The 24895-nt window shown below is 41.1% G+C and overlaps 1 protein-coding gene across 1 annotated transcript in view; it reads left to right on the top strand.

Moving 5' to 3' along the window:
* The window catches only part of LPGAT1 (lysophosphatidylglycerol acyltransferase 1), a 429652-nt gene that overhangs the window by 248960 nt on the left and 155797 nt on the right, over positions 1–24895 (top strand). Inside the window, exon 5 of the mRNA XM_053712423.1 lies at positions 19987–20260. Within this exon, the coding sequence (XP_053568398.1) occupies positions 19987–20260 (274 nt within the window). The remainder of the gene's footprint in view (positions 1–19986; positions 20261–24895) is intronic.

The raw sequence follows: 24895 nt of genomic DNA, 5'->3' as shown, positions 1-24895 counted from the left end.
TCTCTTCACCCAGAGGTATTTCTTCAGATTGTCCAAATGTGGGGACTTCCAGAAATAGATCTGATGGCCTCTCATCTAAACAAGAAACTTCCCAGGTATCTGTCCAGATCCAGGGATCCTCAAGCGGAAGCAGTAGATGCATTGTCACTTCCTTGGAAGTATCATCCTGCTTATATCTTTCAGCCTCTTGTTCTTCTTCCAAGAGTGATCTTCAAGATTCTGAATGAATGCTCGTTTGTTCTGCTGGTAGCTCCAGCATGGCCTCACAGGTTTTGGTATGCGGATCTTGTCCGGATGGCCTCTTGCCAACCGTGGACTCTTCCGTTAAGACCAGACCTTCTGTCGCAAGGTCCTTTTTTCCATCAGGATCTCAAATCCTTACATTTAAAGGTATGGAGATTGAACACTTGATTCTTAGTCAAAGAGGTTTCTCTGATTCTGTGATTAATACTTTGTTACAGGCTCGTAAATCTGTATCTAGGGAGATATATTATAGAGTCTGGAAGACTTATATTTCTTGGTGTCTTTCTCATCATTTTTCCTGGCATTCTTTTAGAATTCCGAGAATTTTACAGTTTCTTCAGGATGGTTTGGAGAAAGGTTTGTCTACAAGTTCCTTGAAAGGACAAATCTCTGCTCTTTCTGTTCTTTTTCACAGAAAGATTGCTAATCTTCCTGATATTCATTGTTTTGTACAAGCTTTGGTTCGTATAAAACCTGTTAAGTCAATTTCTCCTCCTTGGAGTTTGAATTTGGTTCTGGGGGCTCTTCAAGCTCCTCCGTTTGAACCTATGCATTTGTTGGACATTAAATTTCTTTCTTGTAAAGTTTTGTTCCTTTTAGCCATCTCTTCTGCCAGAAGAGTTTCTGAATTATCTGCTCTTTCTTGTGAGTCTCCTTTTCTGATTTTTCATCAGGATAAGGCGGTGTTTCGAACTTCTTTTGAATTTTTACCTAAAGTTGTGAATTCCAACAACATTAGTAGAGAAATTGTGGTTCCTTCATTATGTCCTAATCCTAAGAATTCTAAGGAGAAATCATTGCATTCTTTGGATGTAGTTAGAGCTTTGAAATATTATGTTGAAGCTACTAAGAATTTCCGAAAGACTTCTAGTTTATTTGTTATCTTTTCTGGCTCTAGGAAAGGTCAGAAGGCCTCTGCCATTTCTTTGGCATCTTGGTTGAAATCTTTAATTCATCATTCTTATGTCGAGTCGGGTAAAACTCCGCCTCAAAGGATTACAGCTCATTCTACTAGGTCAGTTTCTACTTCCTGGGCGTTTAGGAATGAAGCTTCGGTTGATCAGATTTGCAAAGCAGCAACTTGGTCTTCTTTGCATACTTTTACTAAATTCTACCATTTTGATGTGTTTTCTTCTTCTGAAGCTGTTTTTGGTAGAAAAGTACTTCAGGCAGCTGTTTCAGTTTGAATCTTCTGCTTATATTTTCAGGTTTTTTTTCATTATAAAATTTAAACTTTATTTTGGGTGTGGATTATTTTTCAGCGGAATTGGCTATCTTTATTTTATCCCTCCCTCTCTAGTGACTCTTGCGTGGAAAGATCCACATCTTGGGTAGTCATTATCCCATACGTCACTAGCTCATGGACTCTTGCTAATTACATGAAAGAAAACATAATTTATGTAAGAACTTACCTGATAAATTCATTTCTTTCATATTAGCAAGAGTCCATGAGGCCCACCCTTTTTGTGGTGGTTATGATTTTTTTGTATAAAGCACAATTATTCCAATTCCTTATTTTTTATGCTTTCACACTTTTTTCTTATCACCCCACTTCTTGGCTATTCGTTAAACTGATTTGTGGGTGTGGTGAGGGGTGTATTTGTAGGCATTTTGAGGTTTGGGAAACTTTGCCCCTCCTGGTAGGAATGTATATCCCATATGTCACTAGCTCATGGACTCTTGCTAATATGAAAGAAATGAATTTATCAGGTAAGTTCTTACATAAATTATGTTTTTGGTATGCGGATCTTGTCCGGATGGCCTCTTGCCAACCGTGGACTCTATCGTTAAGACCAGACCTTCTGTCGCAAGGTCCTTTTTTCCATCAGGATCTCAAATCCTTAAATTTAAAGGTATGGAGATTGAACGCTTGATTCTTAGTCAAAGAGGTTTCTCTGACTCTGTGATTAATACTATGTTACAGGCTCGTAAATCTGTATCTAGGAAGATATATTATAGAGTCTGGAAGACTTACATTTCTTGGTGTCTTTCTCATCATTTTTCCTGGCATTCTTTTAGAATTCCGAGAATTTTACAGTTTCTTCAGGATGGTTTGGATAAAGGTTTGTCTGCAAGTTCCTTGAAAGGACAAATCTCTGCTCTTTCTGTTCTTTTTTCACAGAAAGATTGCTAATCTTCCTGATATTAATTGTTTTGTACAAGCTTTGGTTCGTATAAAACCTGTCATTAAGTCAATTTCTCCTCCTTGGAGTTTGAATTTGGTTCTGGGGGCACTTCAAGCTCCTCCGTTTGAACCTATGCATTCATTGGACATTAAATTACTTTCTTGGAAAGTTTTGTTTCTTTTGGCCATCTCTTCTGCTAGAAGAGTTTCTGAATTATCTGCTCTTTCTTGTGAGTCTCCTTTTCTGATTTTTCATCAGGATAAGGCAGTGTTGCGAACTTCTTTTAAATTTTTACCTAAGGTTGTGAATTCTAACAACATTAGTAGAGAAATTGTGGTTCCTTCATTATGTCCTAATCCTAAGAATTCTAAGGAGAGATCATTGCATTCTTTGGATGTAGTTAGAGCTTTGAAATATTATGTTGAAGCTACTAAGAATTTCCGAAAGACTTCTAGTTTATTTGTTATCTTTTCTGGCTCTAGGAAAGGTCAGAAGGCCTCTGCCATTTCTTTGGCATCTTGGTTGAAATCTTTAATTCATCATGCTTATGTCGAGTCGGGTAAAACTCCGCCTCAAAGGATTACAGCTCATTCTACTAGGTCAGTTTCTACTTCCTCGGCGTTTAGGAATGAAGCTTCGGTTGATCAGATTTGCAAAGCAGCAACTTGGTCTTCTTTGCATACTTTTACTAAATTCTACCATTTTGATGTGTTCTCTTCTTCTGAAGCAGTTTTTGGTAGAAAAGTACTTCAGGCAGCTGTTTCAGTTTGATTCTTCTGCTTATAATTTCAGTTTTTTTCATTATAAGATTTAAACTTTATTTTGGGTGTGGATTATTTTCATCGGAATTGGCTGTCTTTATTTTATCCCTCCCTCTCTAGTGACTCTTGCGTGGAAGATCCACATCTTGGGTAGTCATTATCCCATACGTCACTAGCTCATGGACTCTTGCTAATTACATGAAAGAAAACATAATTTATGTAAGAACTTACCTGGTAAATTCATTTCTTTCATATTAGCAAGAGTCCAAGAGGCCCACCCTTTTTGTGGTGGTTATGAATTTTGTTTTGTATAAAGCACAATTATTCCAATTCCTTATTTTTTATGCTTTCGCACTTTTTTCTTATCACCCCACTTCTTGGCTATGCGTTAAACTGATTTGTGGGTGTGGTGAGGGGTGTATTTATAGGCATTTTGAGGTTTGGGAAACTTTGCCCCTCCAGGTAGGAATGTATATCCCATACATCACTAGCTCATGGACTCTTGCTAATATGAAAGAAATGAATTTATCAGGTAAGTTCTTAAATAAATTATGTTTTTCTCTATTGCTTTTATTTAATATTAGAAACACCACCTTAGATTCACTCAGAATAGTAATCTCCCTCCATTAATACAAGTGTTATGTGCCCCATAAACTCTGTACAAGTCTCTGATATATGTTTAAGGCCTAGAAGGGACTGTTACAATACCTATATCTCATCAGCAACGTACTATTGCAAACTTGCTTAGCAATGGGTGGAAAAAAGATTACCTAAAACCAGGGACATAACTGCAGGGGTCTGACGTTTCAATTGAGACCTGGCCCACACCTCTAGTGGGGGCCCACCTGACTGTGCAATCAGTATGGGTTTTGAAAAGATACAAATAATGAAGTGCTATGTGCATAAAATAGAATGCAAATAGAACTTACCCTTGAGAGGTTGCTGCCTGCCCCGGCTTCTCCTATGCCGTGTGGAAACGTCTCATCAAATTGGCGGTGTTGTACCTCCTCAGGAATAAAGTTGTATCAGGATTTTACTGCTTCTGGATCCAAAGGCAGAGCTTGATTCAAAAAATAAAATACACCATTGTGCAGTACTGTTAAAGGAACTATAAACACATTTATATTTGTATATTAAATATTTAGTTATGCAAAATGAAACAACTTTGTTATATACGTTCATTATTTATTTTGCTCCATTTCATGTAATTCAGCAATTTCTAATTATCAGACCTTAGAATGCACCCTTCTGACTTCTCAAGGGTAACTCTATCTATCTGTCCTTAGTTGTTTTTATCACATAGCAACTGAAAAACAAAGCACTCTATACTAACATTAAAGCCAGTGTACTACCTTGTTGTCTGCAGACTAAAGCCCAGATTGGCTCCTCCAAGTAAGGCAAATGGTGGGTGGATCTTAGCGATAAATCATTTCAGTAAAAAGGATCTTAATTTGTTTTAAAAACGATACTTGGCTGATATGTTCTATAGCAACACAACAGAAATGTCCTGTAATTACAAGGTGTTTACTGTCCCTTTAACCACTATAGTAATACTAAATGGAATATACTCACCAAATATCAATGGTCAAACTTCTTTATTAAATTGATTTGTTTTTATTAGCTTTTGAAAAAGCAATACTCGTTTGATTTATGGTGGAGATAAAACCATGAGATTAAAATCCTCCATTGCATAAAAGTAAGAGATGTAGAATTAGTGTATAGAAAATGAGCAAATCTAGGCAGGTTTCCTGCTTACTTTCCCCCAGAAGTACTCTGTATACATTGTTACCATTGCACCAGGGAACTCTGGGTAAGACGTGCAAATTAGATCTACTGTATCTCACACTTTTTGCTTCTAAGTATTGTTTTAAATAAAACAATGTGGTAGGATGCAGCAAGGATAAACCCCTTCTGGTCATCAGTTTCAAGTTTTTAGGTTCTTAGCAGCAGAAGGTAGGTTTAGGTTACGGCTTATTGAAACTTCTTTCTAGAGAAAAATCAATACTCATTTGATTTATGGTGGCGATAAAGCCATGAGATTAAAATCCTCCATTACATAAAAGTAAGAGTTATACTGTGAGATATTGTATATCTAATTTCCATATCTTACCTACAGTTCCCTGGTTCGTTGCGTACGTCTGGGGGAAAGCAAAAGGGGATACTTGTCCAGATTTGATCATTTTCTATGCAATAATTCAATATCTATTAGCTCTTGAGAAAGGCCGTATAACTGAAGAAATATGTTGAACTATTTTACTTTTTTTAATACATTTGCAAAGCTTTAAATCCTTGACTGCCTTTGGAGTCCATGTTTTAATAAAGAAGCTTGACCACTGACATCTTGTGAGTACATCCCATTTAGTATTACTATAGTAGTTAACGGTACTGCATGATGGGTTCATTTTTTCCTCATTTGTTTGAAGCAAGCGTGACTTTGAAAGAATGTGGATGCAGAAGCTGTAAAGTCCTGACACAGCCTTATACTTGAGGAGGTGTGGTCCACCTGCATCATGCCTGGCCCCTCTGGTGCCCCCCAGGAAACACAACTCACAGTGTAAGGAACTTATATAGATTTGTATTTTTAAATATGGTAGCAAAGTTTCCAAGATGGCAATCACATTGTTTCAGTACATAAAAATCTGCCACCATATTTGTAGTTATGCCCCTTTCCAACACCTTCAAAAAAAAGTTGATAGTAAATTCTGGTATGTTGATAGTAAATTCTGTTATGTTTCATTGATCCAACACATTGCCCCTAATGTTTGTCCTAGAGAGCTTTTGATTTTATTCTTAAAAAAAAGTACTCCCCATTTAAGGTTACTTGCCAATAAAAAAGCCTCGCTAATTACATTACATTGTTAATAAATGTTGCCAAGTTTCTCTCTGTTGAAGAACTTTGAAAGCATTAAAATTTGGATGTCTTACAACAGGCAATTAAATGAACCTTAAAATGTTTCTTTAGATGTATTCACAATGATAAATACAGAATGACACACAGTAAAGGCTGAAGTACATTATGTCATTTGCTGACAATTTACAGTTTTCAACCTATAGATCTTGTCATTCTGAAGTTTTTGTTGGTCTTAGTTAAATGGCATTTAAAAAAACAAAAAATAGAACATGTCTCAGTGCACACACAGGTTATGACCTAGGTATGTCCCTGCTTGTGTGTATGTGTGTGTGTGTGTGTGTATGTGTATGTGTGTGTATGTGTGTGTGTGTGTGTGTGTGTGTGTGTGTGTATAAAAATGGATTCAGAAGTGACCGAGGGAGGATTGCACTTTTTATTTTCTTTGTTATGAAAGAAGATATGAGCCTATTAAGATCAGTTGTTTTGTGCATGTTTTAGAACATGGTACAAAAAGTAAGGTTCCTCATTAGGTAGCATAAATATACATACTCCACTGTGCAAAATGTGTGAAAATTATTAGTTGGTCAAAATAAACTATTAACATTTCTATTTTCTCCAACATAGGTGTGTCCGGTCCACGGCGTCATCCTTACTTGTGGGATATTCTCTTCCCCAACAGGAAATGGCAAAGAGCCCAGCAAAGCTGGTCACATGATCCCTCCTAGGCTCCGCCTACCCCAGTCATTCTCTTTGCCGTTGTACAGGCAACATCTCCACGGAGATGGCTTAGAGTTTTTTAGTGTTTAACTGTAGTTTTCTTCTGTTATGTGTGATCAGTCCACGGGTCATCATTACTTCTGGGATATAACTCCTCCCCAACAGGAAATGCAAGAGGATTCACCCAGCAGAGCTGCATATAGCTCCTCCCCTCTACGTCAGTCCCAGTCATTCTCTTGCACCCAACGACTAGATAGGATGTGTGAGAGGACTATGGTGATTATACTTAGTTTTTATGACTTCAATCAAAAGTTTGTTATTTTAAAATAGCACCGGAGCGTGTTATTACTTCTCTGGCAGAGTTTGAGGAAGAATCTGACAGAGATTTTTTACTATGATTTTAACCGGAGTCGTTAAGATCATATGGCTGTTCTCGACCATCTGAGGGAGGTAAAGGCTTCAGATCAGGGGACAGCGGGCAGATGAATCTGCATTGAGGTATGTGGCAGTTTTTATTTTCTGAATGGAATTGATGAGAAAAGCCTGCCATACCGTTAAAATGAATGTATGTATACACTTCAGTATTCTGGGGATGGTATTTCACCGGAACTACTGTGTTAAAGGTCACTAATCCTTTTAATAACTATTCTCATGTTAAACGTTTTTGCTGGAATGTAGAATCGTTTACATTGCTGAGGTACTGTGTGAATAAATATTTGGGCATTATTTTCCACTTGGCAGTTTTTTGCTTTAATTGTGACAGTTTCGTTTCTCTTCACTGCTGTGTGGGAGAGGGAGGGGCCGTTTTTGGCGCTCTTTGCTACGCATCAAAAAATTCCAGTCAGCTACTTTTATATTTCCTGCATGATCCGGTTCATCTCTGACAGATCTCAGGGGTCTTCAAACTTCTTTGAAGGGAGGTAAATTCTCTCAGCAGAGCTGTGAGAATTCTTATAGTGACTGTGTATAAAAAACGTTGTTTTGTTTTCTTATGACAAATTTAATTAGTGTTGTTTTTTTTTACTAATGGGAACAAACCTTTGCTAAAAGTTGTGTTGTTTTAAAGTTTGATGCAATAACTGTTTTTCAGTTCATTATTTCAACTGTCATTTAATCGTTAGTACCTCTTTGAGGCACAGTGCGTTTTTTTGCTAAAAAAGATTATAACCAAGTTGTAAGTTTTTTTGCTAGTGTGTTAAACATGTCTGACTCAGAGGAAGATATCTGTGTCATTTGTTCCAATGCCAAGGTGGAGCCCAATAGAAATTTATGTACTAACTGTATTGATGCTACTTTAAATAAAAGTCAATCTGTACAATGTGAACAAATTTCACCAAACAGCGAGGGGAGAGTTATGCCGACTAACTCGCCTCACGCGACAGTACCTGCATCTCCCGCCCGGGAGGTGCGTGATATTTTGGCGCCTAGTACATCTGGGCGGCCATTACAGATAACATTACAAGATATGGCTACTGTTATGACTGAAGTTTTGTCTAAATTACCTGAACTAAGAGGCAAGCGTGATCACTCTGGGGTGAGAACAGAGTGCGCTGACAATGCTAGGGCCATGTCTGATACTGCGTCACAGCTCGCAGAGCATGAGGACGGAGAGCTTCATTCTGTGGGTGACGGTTCTGATCCAAACAGATTGGACTCAGATATTTCAAATTTTAAATTTAAATTGGAGAACCTCCGTGTACTACTAGGGGAGGTCTTAGCAGCTCTCAACGATTGTAACACTGTTGCAATACCAGAGAAACTGTGTAGGTTGGATAAATACTTTGCGGTACCGGCGAGTACTGACGTTTTTCCTATACCTAAGAGACTAACTGAAATTGTTACTAAGGAGTGGGATAGACCCGGTGTGCCGTTCTCACCCCCTCCAATATTTAGAAAGATGTTTCCAATAGACGCCACCACTCGGGACTTATGGCAAACGGTCCCCAAGGTGGAGGGAGCAGTTTCTACTTTAGCTAAGCGTACCACTATCCCGGTGGAGGATAGCTGTGCTTTCTCAGATCCAATGGATAAAAAAATTAGAGGGTTACCTTAAGAAAATGTTTGTTCAACAAGGTTTTATATTACAACCCCTTGCATGTATCGCGCCGATTACGGCTGCGGCAGCATTTTGGATTGAGTCGCTTGAGGAGAACCTTAGTTCCTCTACGCTAGACGACATTACGGACAGGCTTAGAGTCCTTAAACTAGCTAATTCTTTCATTTCGGAGGCCGTAGTACATTTAACCAAACTTACGGCTAAGAACTCAGGATTCGCCATACAGGCACGCAGGGCACTGTGGCTAAAATCCTGGTCAGCTGATGTTACTTCTAAGTCCACATTACTTAATATACCTTTCAAGGGGCAGTCCTTATTCGGGCCCGGTTTGAAAGAAATTATCGCTGACATTACGGGAGGTAAGGGCCACGCCCTACCTCAAGACAAGGCCAAAGCTAAGGCTAGACAGTCTAATTTTCGTCCCTTTCGGAATTTCAAAACAGGAGCAGCATCAACCTCCACTGCACCAAAACAGGAAGGAGCTGTTGCTCGTTACAGGCAAGGCTGGAAGCCTAACCAGTCCTGGAACAAAAGCAAGCAGGCCAGGAAACCTGCTGCTGCCCCAAAGACAGCATGAACCGAGAGCCCCCGATCCGGGACCGGATCTAGTAGGGGGCAGACTCTCTCTCTTCGCCCAGGCCTGGGCAAGAGATGTTCAGGATCCCTGGGCACTAGAGATCATATCTCAGGGATACCTTCTAGACTTCAAATTATCTCCCCCAAGAGGGAGATTTCATCTGTCAAGGTTGTCAACAAACCAGATAAAGAAAGAAGCGTTTCTACGCTGCGTACAAGATCTGTTAACAATGGGAGTGATCCATCCGGTTCCGTGGTCGGAACAAGGACAAGGGTTCTACTCAAACCTGTTTGTGGTTCCCAAAAAAGAGGGAACTTTCAGGCCAATCTTAGATTTAAAGACTCTAAACAAATTCCTAAGAGTTCCATCGTTCAAAATGGAAACTATTCGGACAATCTTACCCATGATCCAAGAGGGTCAGTACATGACCACAGTGGATTTAAAGGATGCTTACCTTCACATACCGATCCACAAAGATCATCACCGGTATCTAAGGTTTGCCTTCTTAGACAGGCACTACCAGTTTGTAGCTCTTCCATTCGGATTGGCTACGGCTCCAAGAATCTTCACAAAGGTTCTGGGTGCCCTTCTAGCGGTACTAAGACCGCGAGGGATTTCGGTAGCTCCGTACCTAGACGACATTCTAATACAAGCTTCAAGCTTTCAAACTGCCAAGTCTCATACAGAGTTAGTTCTGGCATTTCTAAGGTCGCATGGATGGAAAGTGAACGAAAAGAAGAGTTCTCTCTTTCCTCTCACAAGAGTTCCATTCTTGGGGACTCTTATAGATTCTGTAGAAATGAAGATTTACCTGACAGAAGACAGGTTAACAAAACTTCAAAATGCATGCCGCGTCCTTCATTCCATTCAACACCCGTCAGTAGCTCAATGCATGGAGGTGATCGGCTTAATGGTAGCGGCAATGGACATAGTACCTTTTGCACGCCTACACCTCAGACCGCTGCAATTATGCATGCTAAGTCAGTGGAATGGGGATTACTCAGATTTGTCCCCTACTCTGAATCTGAATCAAGAGACCAGAAATTCTCTTCTATGGTGGCTTCATCGGCCACACCTGTCCAGGGGGATGCCATTCAGCAGGCCAGACTGGACAATTGTAACAACAGACGCCAGCCTACTAGGTTGGGGCGCTGTCTGGAATTCTCTGAAGGCTCAGGGACTATGGAATCAGGAGGAGAGTCTCCTTCCAATAAACATTCTGGAATTGAGAGCAGTTCTCAATGCCCTTCTGGCTTGGCCCCAGTTAATAACTCGGGGGTTCATCAGGTTTCAGTCGGACAACATCACGACTGTAGCTTACATCAACCATCAGGGAGGGACAAGAAGCTCCCTAGCAATGATGGAAGTATCAAAGATAATTCGCTGGGCAGAGTCTCACTCTTGCCACCTGTCAGCAATCCACATCCCGGGAGTGGAGAACTGGGAGGCGGATTTCTTGAGTCGCCAGACTCTTCATCCGGGGGAGTGGGAACTTCATCCGGAGGTCTTTGCCCAAATACTTCGACGTTGGGGCAAACCAGAGATAGATCTCATGGCGTCTCGCCAGAACGCCAAACTTCCTCGCTACGGGTCCAGATCCAGGGATCCGGGAGCAGTTCTGATAGATGCTTTGACAGCACCTTGGAACTTCAGGATGGCTTATGTGTTTCCACCCTTCCCGCTGCTTCCTCGATTGATTGCCAAAATCAAACAGGAGAGAGCATCAGTAATTCTAATAGCACCTGCTTGGCCACGCAGGACTTGGTATGCAGATCTAGTGGACATGTCATTCTGTCCGCCTTGGTCTCTACCTCTAAGACAGGACCTTCTGATACAGGGTCCATTCAAACATCAAAATCTAACTTCTCTGAAGCTGACTGCTTGGAAATTGAACGCTTGATTTTATCAAAACGTGGTTTTTCTGAGTCGGTTATTGATACCCTGATTCAGGCTAGGAAGCCTGTTACCAGAAGGATTTACCATAAAATATGGCGGAAATACCTATACTGGTGCGAATCCAAAGGTTACTCCTGGAGTAAGGTTAGGATCGCTAGGATATTGTCTTTTCTACAAGAAGGTTTAGAAAAGGGTTTATCAGCTAGTTCATTAAAGGGACAGATTTCAGCTCTGTCCATCTTGTTACACAGACGTCTGTCAGAAAATCCAGACGTCCAGTCCTTTTGTCAGGCTTTAGCTAGGATCAAGCCTGTGTTTAAAGCTGTTGCTCCACCATGGAGTTTAAACTTAGTTCTTAACGTTTTACAGGGTGTTCCGTTTGAACCCCTTCATTCCATTGATATAAAAATGTTATCTTGGAAAGTTCTGTTTTTAATGGCTATTTCCTCGGCTCGAAGAGTCTCTGAGTTATCAGCCTTACATTGTGATTCCCCTTATCTGATTTTTCACTCAGACAAGGTAGTTCTGCGTACTAAACCTGGGTTCTTACCTAAGGTAGTCACTAACAGGAACATCAATCAAGAGATTGTTGTCCCATCCTTGTGTCCAAATCCTTCTTCAAAGAAGGAACGTCTTTTACACAATCTGGATGTAGTTCGTGCCCTCAAGTTCTACTTGCAGGCAACTAAGGATTTTCGCCAAACTTCTTCCTTGTTTGTCGTTTACTCTGGACAGAGGAGAGGTCAAAAAGCTTCTGCTACCTCTCTCTCTTTTTGGCTTCGTAGCATAATACGTTTAGCCTATGAGACTGCTGGACAGCAGCCTCCTGAAAGAATTACAGCTCACTCCACTAGAGCTGTGGCTTCCACTTGGGCCTTTAAGAATGAGGCCTCTGTTGAACAGATTTGCAAGGCTGCAACTTGGTCTTCGCTTCATACTTTTTCCAAATTTTACAAATTTGACACTTTTGCTTCTTCGGAGGCTATTTTTGGGAGAAAGGTTCTTCAGGCAGTGGTTCCTTCTGTATAATGAGCCTGCCTATCCCTCCCGTCATCCGTGTACTTTTGCTTTGGTATTGGTATCCCAGAAGTAATGATGACCCGTGGACTGATCACACATAACAGAAGAAAACATAATTTATGCTTACCTGATAAATTCCTTTCTTCTGTTGTGTGATCAGTCCACGGCCCGCCCTGTTTTAAGGCAGGTAAATATCTTTTAAATTATACTCCAGTCACCACTTCACCCTTGGTTACTCCTTTCTCGTTGATTCTTGGTCGAATGACTGGGACTGACGTAGAGGGGAGGAGCTATATGCAGCTCTGCTGGGTGAATCCTCTTGCATTTCCTGTTGGGGAGGAGTTATATCCCAGAAGTAATGATGACCCGTGGACTGATCACACAACAGAAGAAAGGAATTTATCAGGTAAGCATAAATTATGTTTTTATTATTCAATCAAGAGTTTGTTATTTTAAAATAGTGCTGGTATGTACTATTTACTCTGAAACAGAAAAGAGATGAAGATTTCTGTTTGTAAGAGGAAAATGATTTTAGCAACCGTTACTAAAATCCATGGCTGTTCCACACAGGACTGTTGAGAGGAATTAACTTCAGTTGGGGGAACAGTGAGCAGTCTTTTGCTGCTTGAGGTATGACACATTCTAACAAGACGATGTAATGCTGGAAGCTGTCATTTTCCCTATGGGATCCGGTAAGCCATGTTTATTCAGATAGTAAATAAGGGCTTCACAAGGGCTTATTAAGACTGTAGACTTTTTCTGGGCTAAATCGATTCATATATTACACATATTTAGCCTTGAGGAATCATTTAATCTGGGTATTTTGGTAAAATTATATCGGCAGGCACTGTTTTAGACACCTTATTCTTTAGGGGCTTTCCCTAATCATAGGCAGAGCCTCATTTTCGCGCCGGTATTGCGCACTTGTTTTTGAGAGGCATGACATGCAGTCGCATGTGTGAGGAGCTCTGATACATAGAAAAGACTTTCTGAAGGCGTCATTTGGTATCGTATTCCCCTTTGGGCTTGGTTGGGTCTCAGCAAAGCAGATACCAGGGACTGTAAAGGGGTTAAAGTTAAAAACGGCTCCGGTTCCGTTATTTTAAGGGTTAAAGCTTCCAAATTTGGTGTGCAATACTTTTAAGGCTTTAAGACACTGTGGTGAAATTTTGGTGAATTTTGAACAATTCCTTCATACTTTTTCGCAATTGCAGTAATAAAGTGTGTTCAGTTTAAAATTTAAAGTGACAGTAACGGTTTCATTTTAAAACGTTTTTTGTACTTTGTTATCAAGTTTATGCCTGTTTAACATGTCTGAACTACCAGATAGACTGTGTTCTGAATGTGGGGAAGCCAGGGTTCCTTCTCATTTAAATAAATGTGATTTATGTGACACTGAAAATGATGCCCAAGATGATTCCTCAAGTGAGGGGAGTAAGCATGGTACTGCATCGTTCCCTCCTTCGTCTACACGAGTCTTGCCCACTCAGGAGGCCCCTAGTACATCTAGCGCGCCAATACTCCTTACTATGCAACAATTAACGGCTGTAATGGATAATTCTATCAAAAACATTTTAGCCAAAATGCCCACTTATCAGCGTAAGCGCGACTGCTCTGTTTTAGATACTGAAGAGCATGATGACGCTGATGATAATGGTTCTGAAATGCCCCTACACCAGTCTGAGGGGGCCAGGGAGGTTTTGTCTGAGGGAGAAATTTCAGATTCAGGGAAAATTTCTCAACAAGCTGAACCCGATGTGATTACATTTAAATTTAAGTTGGAACATCTCCGCGCTCTGCTTAAGGAGGTATTATCCACTCTGGATGATTGTGAGAATTTGATCATCCCAGAGAAACTATGTAAAATGGACAAGTTCCTAGAGGTCCCGGGGCTCCCAGAAGCTTTTCCTATACCCAAGCGGGTGGCGGACATTGTAAATAAAGAATGGGAAAGGCCCGGTATACCTTTCGTCCCTCCCCCCATATTTAAAAAATTGTTTCCTATGGTCGACCCCAGAAAGGACTTATGGCAGACAGTCCCCAAGGTCGAGGGAGCGGTTTCTACTTTAAACAAACGCACCACTATACCCATAGAAGATAGTTGTGCTTTCAAAGATCCTATGGATAAAAAATTAGAAGGTTTACTTAAAAAGATGTTTGTTCAGCAGGGTTACCTTCTACAACCAATTTCATGCATTGTCCCTGTCACTACAGCCGCGTGTTTCTGGTTCGATGAGCTAGTAAAGGCGGTCGATAGTGATTCTCCTCCTTATGAGGAGATTATGGACAGAATCCGTGCTCTCAAATTCGCTAATTCTTTCACCCTAGACGCCACTTTGCAATTGGCTAGGTTAGCGGCTAAGAATTCTGGGTTTGCTATTGTGGCGCGCAGAGCGCTTTGGTTGAAATCTTGGTCAGCTGATGCGTCTTCCAAGAACAAACTCCTTAACATTCCTTTCAAGGGGAAAACGCTGTTTGGCCCTGACTTGAAAGAGATTATCTCTGATATCACTGGGGGTAAGGGCCACGCCCTTCCTCAGGATCGGTCTTTCAAGGCCAAAAATAAACCTAATTTTCGTCCCTTTCGTAGAAACGGACCAGCCCAAAGTGCTACGTCCTCTAAGCAAGAGGGTAATACTTCTCAAGCCAAGCCAGCCTGGAGACCAATGCAAGGCTGGAACAAGGGAAAGCAGGCCAAGAAACCTGCCACTGCTACCAAGACAGCATGAAATGTTGGCCCCCGATCCGGGACCGGATCTGGTGGGGGGCAGACTCTCTCTCTTCGCTCAGGCTTGGGCAAGAGATGTTCTGGATCCTTGGGCAGTAGAAATAGTCTCCCAAGGTTATCTTCTGGAATTCAAGGGGCTTCCCCCAAGGGGGAGGTTCCACAGGTCTCAGTTGTCTTCAGACCACATAAAAAGACAGGCATTCTTACATTGTGTAGAAGACCTGTTAAAAATGGGAGTGATTCATCCTGTTCCATTAGGAGAACAAGGGATGGGGTTCTACTCCAATCTGTTCATAGTTCCCAAAAAAGAGGGAACGTTCAGACCAATCTTAGATCTCAAGATCTTAAACAAGTTTCTCAAGGTTCCATCGTTCAAAATGGAAACCATTCGAACAATTCTTCCTTCCATCCAGGAAGGTCAATTCATGACCACGGTGGATTTAAAGGATGCGTATCTACATATTCCTATCCACAAGGAACATCATTGGTTCCTAAGGTTCGCATTCCTGGACAAGCATTACCAGTTCGTGGCGCTTCCTTTCGGATTAGCCACTGCTCCAAGGATTTTCACAAAGGTACTAGGGTCCCTTCTAGCGGTGCTAAGACCAAGGGGCATTGCAGTAGTACCTTACTTGGACGACATTCTGATTCAAGCGTCGTCCCTTCCTCAAGCAAAGGCTCACACGGACATAGTCCTGGCCTTTCTCAGATCTCACGGATGGAAAGTGAACGTGGAAAAGAGTTCTCTATCTCCGTCGACAAGGGTTCCCTTCTTGGGAACAATAATAGACTCCTTAGAAATGAGGATTTTTCTGACAGATGCCAGAAAAACAAAACTTCTAAACTCTTGTCGGACACTTCATTCCGTTCCTCTTCCTTCCATAGCGCAGTGCATGGAAGTAATAGGTTTGATGGTAGCGGCAATGGACATAGTTCCTTTTGCGCGCATTCATCTAAGACCATTACAACTGTGCATGCTCAGTCAGTGGAATGGGGACTATACAGACTTGTCTCCGAAGATACAAGTAAATCAGAGGACCAGAGACTCACTCCGTTGGTGGCTGTCCCTGGACAACCTGTCGCAAGGGATGACCTTCCGCAGACCAGAGTGGGTCATTGTCACGACAGACGCCAGTCTGATGGGCTGGGGCGCGGTCTGGGGATCCCTGAAAGCTCAGGGTCTTTGGTCTCGGGAAGAATCTCTTCTACCGATAAATATTCTGGAACTGAGAGCGATATTCAATGCTCTCAAGGCTTGGCCTCAGCTAGCAAGGGCCAAGTTCATACGGTTTCAATCAGACAACATGACGACTGTTGCGTACATCAACCATCAGGGGGGAACAAGGAGTTCCCTGACGATGGAAGAAGTGACCAAAATCATTCAATGGGCGGAGACTCACTCCTGCCACCTGTCTGCAATCCACATCCCAGGAGTGGAAAATTGGGAAGCGGATTTTCTGAGTCGTCAGACATTGCATCCGGGGGAGTGGGAACTCCATCCGGAAATCTTTGCCCAAATCACTCAACTGTGGGGCATTCCAGACATGGATCTGATGGCCTCTCGTCAGAACTTCAAGGTTCCTTGCTACGGGTCCAGATCCAGGGATCCCAAGGCGACTCTAGTAGATGCACTAGTAGCACCTTGGACCTTCAAACTAGCTTATGTATTCCCGCCGTTTCCTCTCATCCCCAGGCTGGTAGCCAGGATCAATCAGGAGAGGGCGTCAGTGATCTTGATAGCTCCTGCGTCGCCACGCAGGACTTGGTATGCAGATCTGGTGAATATGTCATCGGCTCCACCATGGAAGCTACCTTTGAGACGAGACCTTCTTGTTCAAGGTCCGTTCGAACATCCGAATCTGGTCTCACTCCAGCTGACTGCTTGGAGATTGAACGCTTGATCTTATCAAAGCGAGGGTTCTCAGATTCTGTTATTGATACTCTTGTTCAGGCCAGAAAGCCTGTAACTAGAAAAATTTACCACAAAATTTGGAAAAAATATATCTGTTGGTGTGAATCTAAAGGATTCCCTTGGGACAAGGTTAAGATTCCTAAGATTCTATCCTTTCTTCAAGAAGGATTGGAGAAAGGATTATCTGCAAGTTCCTTGAAGGGACAGATTTCTGCCTTGTCTGTGTTACTTCACAAAAAGCTGGCAGCTGTGCCAGATGTTCAAGCCTTTGTTCAGGCTCTGGTTAGAATCAAGCCTGTTTACAAACCTTTGACTCCTCCTTGGAGTCTCAACTTAGTTCTTTCAGTTCTTCAGGGGGTTCCGTTTGAACCCTTACATTCCGTTGATATTAAGTTATTATCTTGGAAAGTTTTGTTTTTGGTTGCAATTTCTTCTGCTAGAAGAGTTTCAGAATTATCTGCTCTGCAGTGTTCTCCTCCTTATCTGGTGTTCCATGCAGATAAGGTGGTTTTACGTACTAAACCTGGTTTTCTTCCAAAAGTTGTTTCTAACAAAAACATTAACCAGGAGATAGTCGTGCCTTCTTTGTGTCCGAAACCAGTTTCGAAGAAGGAACGTTTGTTGCACAATTTGGATGTTGTTCGCGCTCTAAAATTCTATTTAGATGCTACAAAGGATTTTAGACAAACATCTTCCTTGTTTGTTGTTTATTCTGGTAAAAGGAGAGGTCAAAAAGCAACTTCTACCTCTCTCTCTTTTTGGATTAAAAGCATCATCAGATTGGCTTACGAGACTGCCGGACGGCAGCCTCCTGAAAGAATCACAGCTCATTCCACTAGGGCTGTGGCTTCCACATGGGCCTTCAAGAACGAGGCTTCTGTTGATCAGATATGTAGGGCAGCGACTTGGTCTTCACTGCACACTTTTACCAAATTTTACAAGTTTGATACTTTTGCTTCTTCTGAGGCTATTTTTGGGAGAAAGGTTTTGCAAGCCGTGGTGCCTTCCATTTAGGTGACCTGATTTGCTCCCTCCCTTCATCCGTGTCCTAAAGCTTTGGTATTGGTTACCACAAGTAAGGATGACGCCGTGGACCGGACACACCTATGTTGGAGAAAACAGAATTTATGTTTACCTGATAAATTACTTTCTCCAACGGTGTGTCCGGTCCACGGCCCGCCCTGGTTTTTTAATCAGGTCTGATAATTTATTTTCTTTAACTACAGTCACCACGGTATCATATGGTTTCTCCTATGCAAATATTCCTCCTTAACGTCGGTCGAATGACTGGGGTAGGCGGAGCCTAGGAGGGATCATGTGACCAGCTTTGCTGGGCTCTTTGCCATTTCCTGTTGGGGAAGAGAATATCCCACAAGTAAGGATGACGCCGTGGACCGGACACACCGTTGGAGAAAGTAATTTATCAGGTAAACATAAATTCTGTTTTTTTAAGCATTCTTACTTTACAGCAAAGTGAGTGAACAGAAGAAAAATCTGAATCGTATCAACATTTACCACCCATTGCCTTCAAAATCGCATTCATTCTTCTAGGTACACATGTGCAATGTCAGGGATTTTGTAGGCGTATAGTCAGGTGCATGATTAAACATTATACTACACCCATCTATGGTCTGGAGAAGTGTGGGTATAAGTGGTCTTCATGGAAGACTTCTGGCCAAAAAGCCATCCCTCAGATGACGAAACCATGACAAACTACTCAACTATGTGCGAAAGCACAGAAACTGGGGTGCAGATGAATGACAGCAGTGGCTCTGGACTGATAAGTCAGTTTTAAATATTTGGCTGTCGCAGAAGGCAGTTTGTACAAGAATGAGTGTCTACAGGGATTAGTGAAACATTGTGGAGGTTCTTTGCAAGTTTGAGGCTGCATTTGTGCAAATGGATTTGGGGCTTTGGTCAGAATTAATTGTCTCCTCAATGCTGATAAGTACAAGCAGGTACTTATCCATTGTGCAGTATCATCAGGCAGGCATCTGATTGGCCCCAAACTTATTCTACAGCATAACGACCCTAAACAGTCTGCCAAAGTCATTAAGAACTATCTTCAGTATAAAGAAGAACCAGGGGTCTTGAACGTGATGGTATGGCCCCCACAAAGCTCTGACCTCAACATCATCAAGTCTGTCTAGGATTACATGGAGAGAGAAGCAACTGAGGCTGCCTAAATCCATAGAGGAACTATGGTTACTTCTCCAAGACAACCTACATGCTGAGTTCCTTAAACTGTTTGCAAGTGCACCTAGAATAATTGATGGCGTTTGAAGGTGAAGGATGGTCACACCAAATAATGATTTGATTTAAATTGTTCCTCTAGACACTCACTCGGCATTTTGTTAATTGATAAAAAATAAACTATTAACATTTCTATTTTTGAAAGCATTATTTTATAGCATTTTTTCACACCTGCCTAAACATTTTGCACAGTAGTGTGTGTGTATTTGTGTGTGTGTATGTATGTATGTATGTGTATATATATATATATATATATATATATATATATATATATATATATATATATATATATATATATATATATGTTCGTCATTGTGAACCTAATTTGCATTTCTTAACCAGAATCCTTTGCTGCATTGTAAGCAATGTATTCCAGAGGATTTCTGTGGGAAAAACAAGCCTTCTGGCCTGTCTAGATTTGTTAATGAACTACACAATGAGTTATTTTCTCTATTTTGTGCGTAGTGGAGGATTTTAAACTCATCTTTTACCTCCCCCTTATTTTAAATGTTGTTGCCCAAAATCAACTTCACCCAGCAGTGATTCAAACCTTCTCCCAGCTGATGAGTAGCAATAGCTATGAAACTCTCTCTCTCTCTCTCCCTCTCTCTAGATATATATATAATATATATATATATGTGTGTGTGTGTGTACATGTATGTGTCTATGTATATATACTGAGCCTACCTATACAGGCTTTTCAATAATGGATACCAAGTGATCATGAAAGTTTAATTTTCACTTTATTGTCCTTTAATGCCATTGATGCCCTGAAAATATATATATATACACACAAACAAGAAGTTATCCTTTTTAATAAAATTTCCAACCTATGTTTAATCCTAGGGTAAAGCTTACCGTGACCAACAGCTTATTCTCCTTAAGCGACACCTAGAAAGGTACTATAGGAGCCGTGATCGTAAATGGATAATTTTGTTTCCAGAGGGTGGCTTTCTCAGGAAAAGAAGGGAAACAAGCCAAATGTATGCCAAGAAAAATAACTTGCCGTTTCTTAGGCATGTCACTCTTCCAAGACTGGGTGCTACGCAAATTATCTTAAATACATTACAGACGCAGCAGGAAAATGGTATACTTGCTGGTGGAGAGTCTTCTTCATTGGGTAAGAATCTAATACTTTAACTCTTGTAGAACTTTATAGAGAATTAAAGGGTTATTCCGCCAAAATTGGATTCCCCGTGTATGCATTTCAGTTTTGAATAGAAGAATATATGTAATATACATGTATTAACCAAAATGCTTCTAATAAATTATATAGCTGTTTCAAAAGTGTATTTAAGTATGCACCGTGCACCAGCATTTTGAACACAGCACTTACTCAGAGAGCCTAAGGTTCTTGTACCATCTGGTAATGACTTAATTTGTTAATTGCTGACATGATACATGCCCCTCTGACTCTCTAACCAGCTGCAGTATTTAAAATGCTGGTCCACTGAGTATTTTAAGCTATGCTTCACATACAGAGAAAAATTCTAACACTACAACAGTGATAACTTTAACTAGAAGCATTTTTGCCAGTACATGTATATTGCAAATATGTTTATTTTCAAAGATGTAATTACATATTTACTGGAATGTCCCTTTAATATAAGATTATTTTTTTTCCAATAAATGTCTATTTTTTAAAATAATTTAAATTCTAGTTTAAAATATAAAATATACTGCAAGATTATTATTATTATTATTATTGTAAGTATGTTTAATTTAAATTTGACGCAGTCTGTCTTAAAGGTTTGTTTGTGTTGATGATAAACGGATAACTTTGGCTCCGATGCCATGTTTTTTGTTCTGTATGACCTTTTGAAGAGGAATTTATTGATTAAGGGCGAGATTACATATGCAGCGCAAACGTCAGCGCAACTGCTGAAACCCTCGCCACTCGTAATTTCACCTCGCACATCGGGATATTATATATACGGTGCTGGCAGTTCATAAAGTGCCGTAAGTCGAATAAACTAGCTATGTCCAGAAATGAGCGTAAATACAAATTTCTGGAGTCGCCAGTGACTTACGGCACTTTAGAAACTGCTAGCGTCTAAGAAATAAAAAAATATATATCAAATCTCCCGTAAAGTCTAACATGCCTCCCAAAATAAACCCAGCACGTAAAACCCCTATATCCGCCATCAAACCCACATCGGAACTAATAATAAATGTATTAACCCCTAAACCGACAACCCCCCACAACGCAATATGCCTAATTAAACTATTGACCCCTAATTGGCCATTAACCCACATTGCGATTTACCTAGTAAAAGTATTAACCCCTAAATCCGCCAACCCCAACATCGCAAACTATCTAATAAATGTATTAACCCCTAATCTGCCATTAACCCACATCGCAACAAACCTTATAAATCAATTAACCCCTAAATCGCCAAACCCACACAACGTAAGTAACCAAATTAACCTATTAACCCCTAATCTGCCAAACCCCCACAACGCAAATAATTAAATTAATTACTAAGCCCCCTAACCGAACACCCCCTAAATTAACCCCAATTACCTAAATTAACCCCAATTACCTAAATTAAAAAACACTGTTACAATTAAAATAAAAAAAGCTAACATTACTTAAAAATAAAAAAATAATAAATTAAATGAATCTGATTACAAAAATGAAAAAGTCTAACATTACATAAAATAAAAAAATAAACCTAATCCCTATGAAAATAAAAACGCCCCCCCAAAATAAAAATGCCCCCTAATCTAATGCTAAACTACCAGTAGCCCTTTAAAGGGCTTTTCTTCTACAAGATACGAGTCCACGGATTCATCCTTTACTTGTGGGATATTATCCTCCTGCTAACAGGAAGTGGCAAAGAGCACCACAGCAGAGCTGTCTATATAGCTCCTCCCTTGACTCCACCCCCCAGTCATTCTCTTTGCCTATACTAAGTAATAGGAAGGGGTGATCATTTTATCATTTTAAAGCAGTTTTGGAAAAACTGTATGCTTTTTTCTCTCTTAAAGGCGCAGTACCGTTTTTTTCATATTATTTTTTTCACTATATAAAGTGTTTTCAAGCCTGTTTGTGGTCATTACTATCCTGTTTTAACATGTCTGACATTGAGGAAAGCCAATGTTCCATGTGTTTTGAAGCCATTGTGGAACCCCCACTTCAAATGTGTCCCTCATGTACTGAAAGGACCCTACATTGCAAAGAACATATTTTAGCTGGTAAAAGTATGTCTCAGGATGATTCTCAGTCAGAAGAGAATCAGGTTATGCCATCTGTTTCTCCCCAAGTGTCACAACCTTTAACGCCCGCCCAAGCGACGCCAAGTACTTCTAGTGCGTCTAATTCTTTCACCCTGCAATATATGGCTGCAGTTATGTCTACTACCCTTACAGAGGTATTATCTAAACTGCCAGGTTTACAGGGTAAGCGCAGCAGGTCAGGTATTAGAGTAAATACTGAGCACTCTGATGCTTTATTGGCCATCTCCGATGTACCCTCACAGTGTTCTGATTTGCGGGTAGGGGACTTTCTGTCTGAGGGAGAGCTTTCTGATTCAGAAAGTTCCCTCAAACAGACTCAGATGTGACGGCCTTTAAGTTTAAGCTTGAACACCTCCGTTTGTTACTCAGGGAGGTCTTAGCGACTCTGGATGATTGTGACCCTATTGTCATTCCACCAGAGAAACTGTGTAAAATGGATAAATATCTAGAGGTACCTACTTACACTAATGTTTTTTCCAGTCCCTAGAAGGATTTCGGACATTGTTACTAAGGAATGGGATAGACCAGGCATTCCGTTCTCTCCCCCTCCTACTTTTAAGAAAATTATTCCTATATCTGACACCATTCGGGATTCGTGGCAGATGGTCCCTAAGGTGGAGGGAGCCATTTCTACCCTGGCTAAGCGTACAACTATACCTATTGAGGACAGTTGTGCTTTCAAAGATCCTATGGATTAAAAATTAGAGGGGCTTCTAAAGAAATTGTTTATTCCTCAGGGTTTTTTTCTACAACCTATAGCGTGCATTGTACCAGTAACTACTGCAGCAGCTTTTTGGTTTGAGGCTCTAGAGGAGTCTCTTAAGGTTGAGACCCCATTAGATGATATTTTGGATAGAATTAAGGCTCTCAAGCTAGCTAATTCTTTTATTACAGATGCCGCTTTCCAAATGGATAAATCAGCGGCAAAGAATACAGGCTTTGCCATTTTAGCGCGTAGAGCGTTATGGCTCAAGTCTTGGTCTGCTGATGTGTCATCTAAATCCAAGCATTTAGCTATTCGATTTAAGGGTAAGACCCTATTCGGGCCTGAACTAAATGAGATCTTTTCTGACATTACTGGAGGTAAAGGTCATGCCCTTCCTCAGGACAAGACGGTCAAAATGAGGACCAAACAGAATAATTTTCATTCCTTTTAAAACTTTTTAAAGGCGGTCCCTCTACTTCCTCATCCGCCTCCAAGCAGGAGGGGAACTTTGCACAATCCAAGTCAGTCTGGAGACCTAACCAGACCTGGAATAAAGGTAAACAGTCCAAGAAGCCCGCTGCTGCTACCAAGACAGCATGAAGGGGCAGCCCCCGATCCGGGACCGGATCTAGTAGGGGGCATACTTTCTCTCTTCGCTCAGGCCTGGGCAAGAGATATTCAGGACTCCTGGGCATTAGAATTTGTCACCCAGGGGTATCGGTTAGAATTCAAGGATTCTCTCCCAAGAGGGAGATTTCATCTTTCACGTTTGTCTGTAAACCAGACAAAAAGAGAGGCGTTCTTACGCTGTGTAGAAGACCTACATACCATGGGTGTAATCTGTCCAGTTCCAAAATTAGAACAAGGGCAGGGGTTTTACTCCAATCTGTTCGTGGTTCCCAAAAAGGAGGGAACCTTCAGACTGATTTTAGATCTCAAAAGTCTAAGCAAATTTCTCAGAGTCCCATCGTTCAAGATGGAGACCATACGAACAATTTTAGCAATGATCCAGGCGGGTCAATATATGACCACCGTGGATTTGAAAGATGCGTATCTTCACATTCCTATCCACAAAGATCATCACCAATTCCTCAGGTTCGCCTTCCTGGACAAACATTACCAGTTTGTGACCCTTCCTTTCGGGTTGGTCACAGCTCCCAGAATCTTCACAAAAGTGCTAGGGTCCCTTCTGGCGGTTCTAAAGGCATAGCAGTGGCGCCCTATCTGGACGATATTTTGATTCAGACGTCAACTTACCATCTAGCCAAATCTCACGCGGACATCGTGTTGGCTTTTCTAAGATCTCACGGGTGGAAGGTGAACATAAAAAAAGAGTTCACTAGTTCCTCTGACAAGAGTTCCATTCCTAGGAACTCTGATACTCGGTAGACGTGAACATTTTTCTGACAGACGTCAGAAAATCAAAGATTCTAACTACTTGCCGAACACTTCACTCCATTCCTCGGCCATCAGTGGCGCAGTGTATGGAGGTCATTGGGTTAATGGTAGCGGCAATGGACATAGTTCCGTTTGCTCCCCTACATCTCAGACCACTGCAGCTGTGCATGCACAGACAGTGGAATGGGGATTATGCGGATTTATCTCCGCGGATAAATCTGGATCAAGAGACCAGAGATTATCTTCTTTGGTGGTTGTCACAGGATCATCTGTCCCAGGGAATGTGCTTCCGCAGGCCAGCATGGGTCATAGTGACGACGGACGCCAGCCTCTTGGGCTGGGGTGCAGTCTGGAATTCCCTGAAGGCTCAGGGTGTGTGGACTCAGGAGGAGTCCCTACTACCAATAAATA

The sequence above is a fragment of the Bombina bombina genome, chromosome 4 (assembly GCF_027579735.1).
Source record: "Bombina bombina isolate aBomBom1 chromosome 4, aBomBom1.pri, whole genome shotgun sequence".
NCBI lineage: Eukaryota > Metazoa > Chordata > Amphibia > Anura > Bombinatoridae > Bombina > Bombina bombina.
The sequence above is the reverse complement of the archived record's forward strand: the minus strand, read 5'-3'. Positions and strand labels throughout refer to the sequence as shown.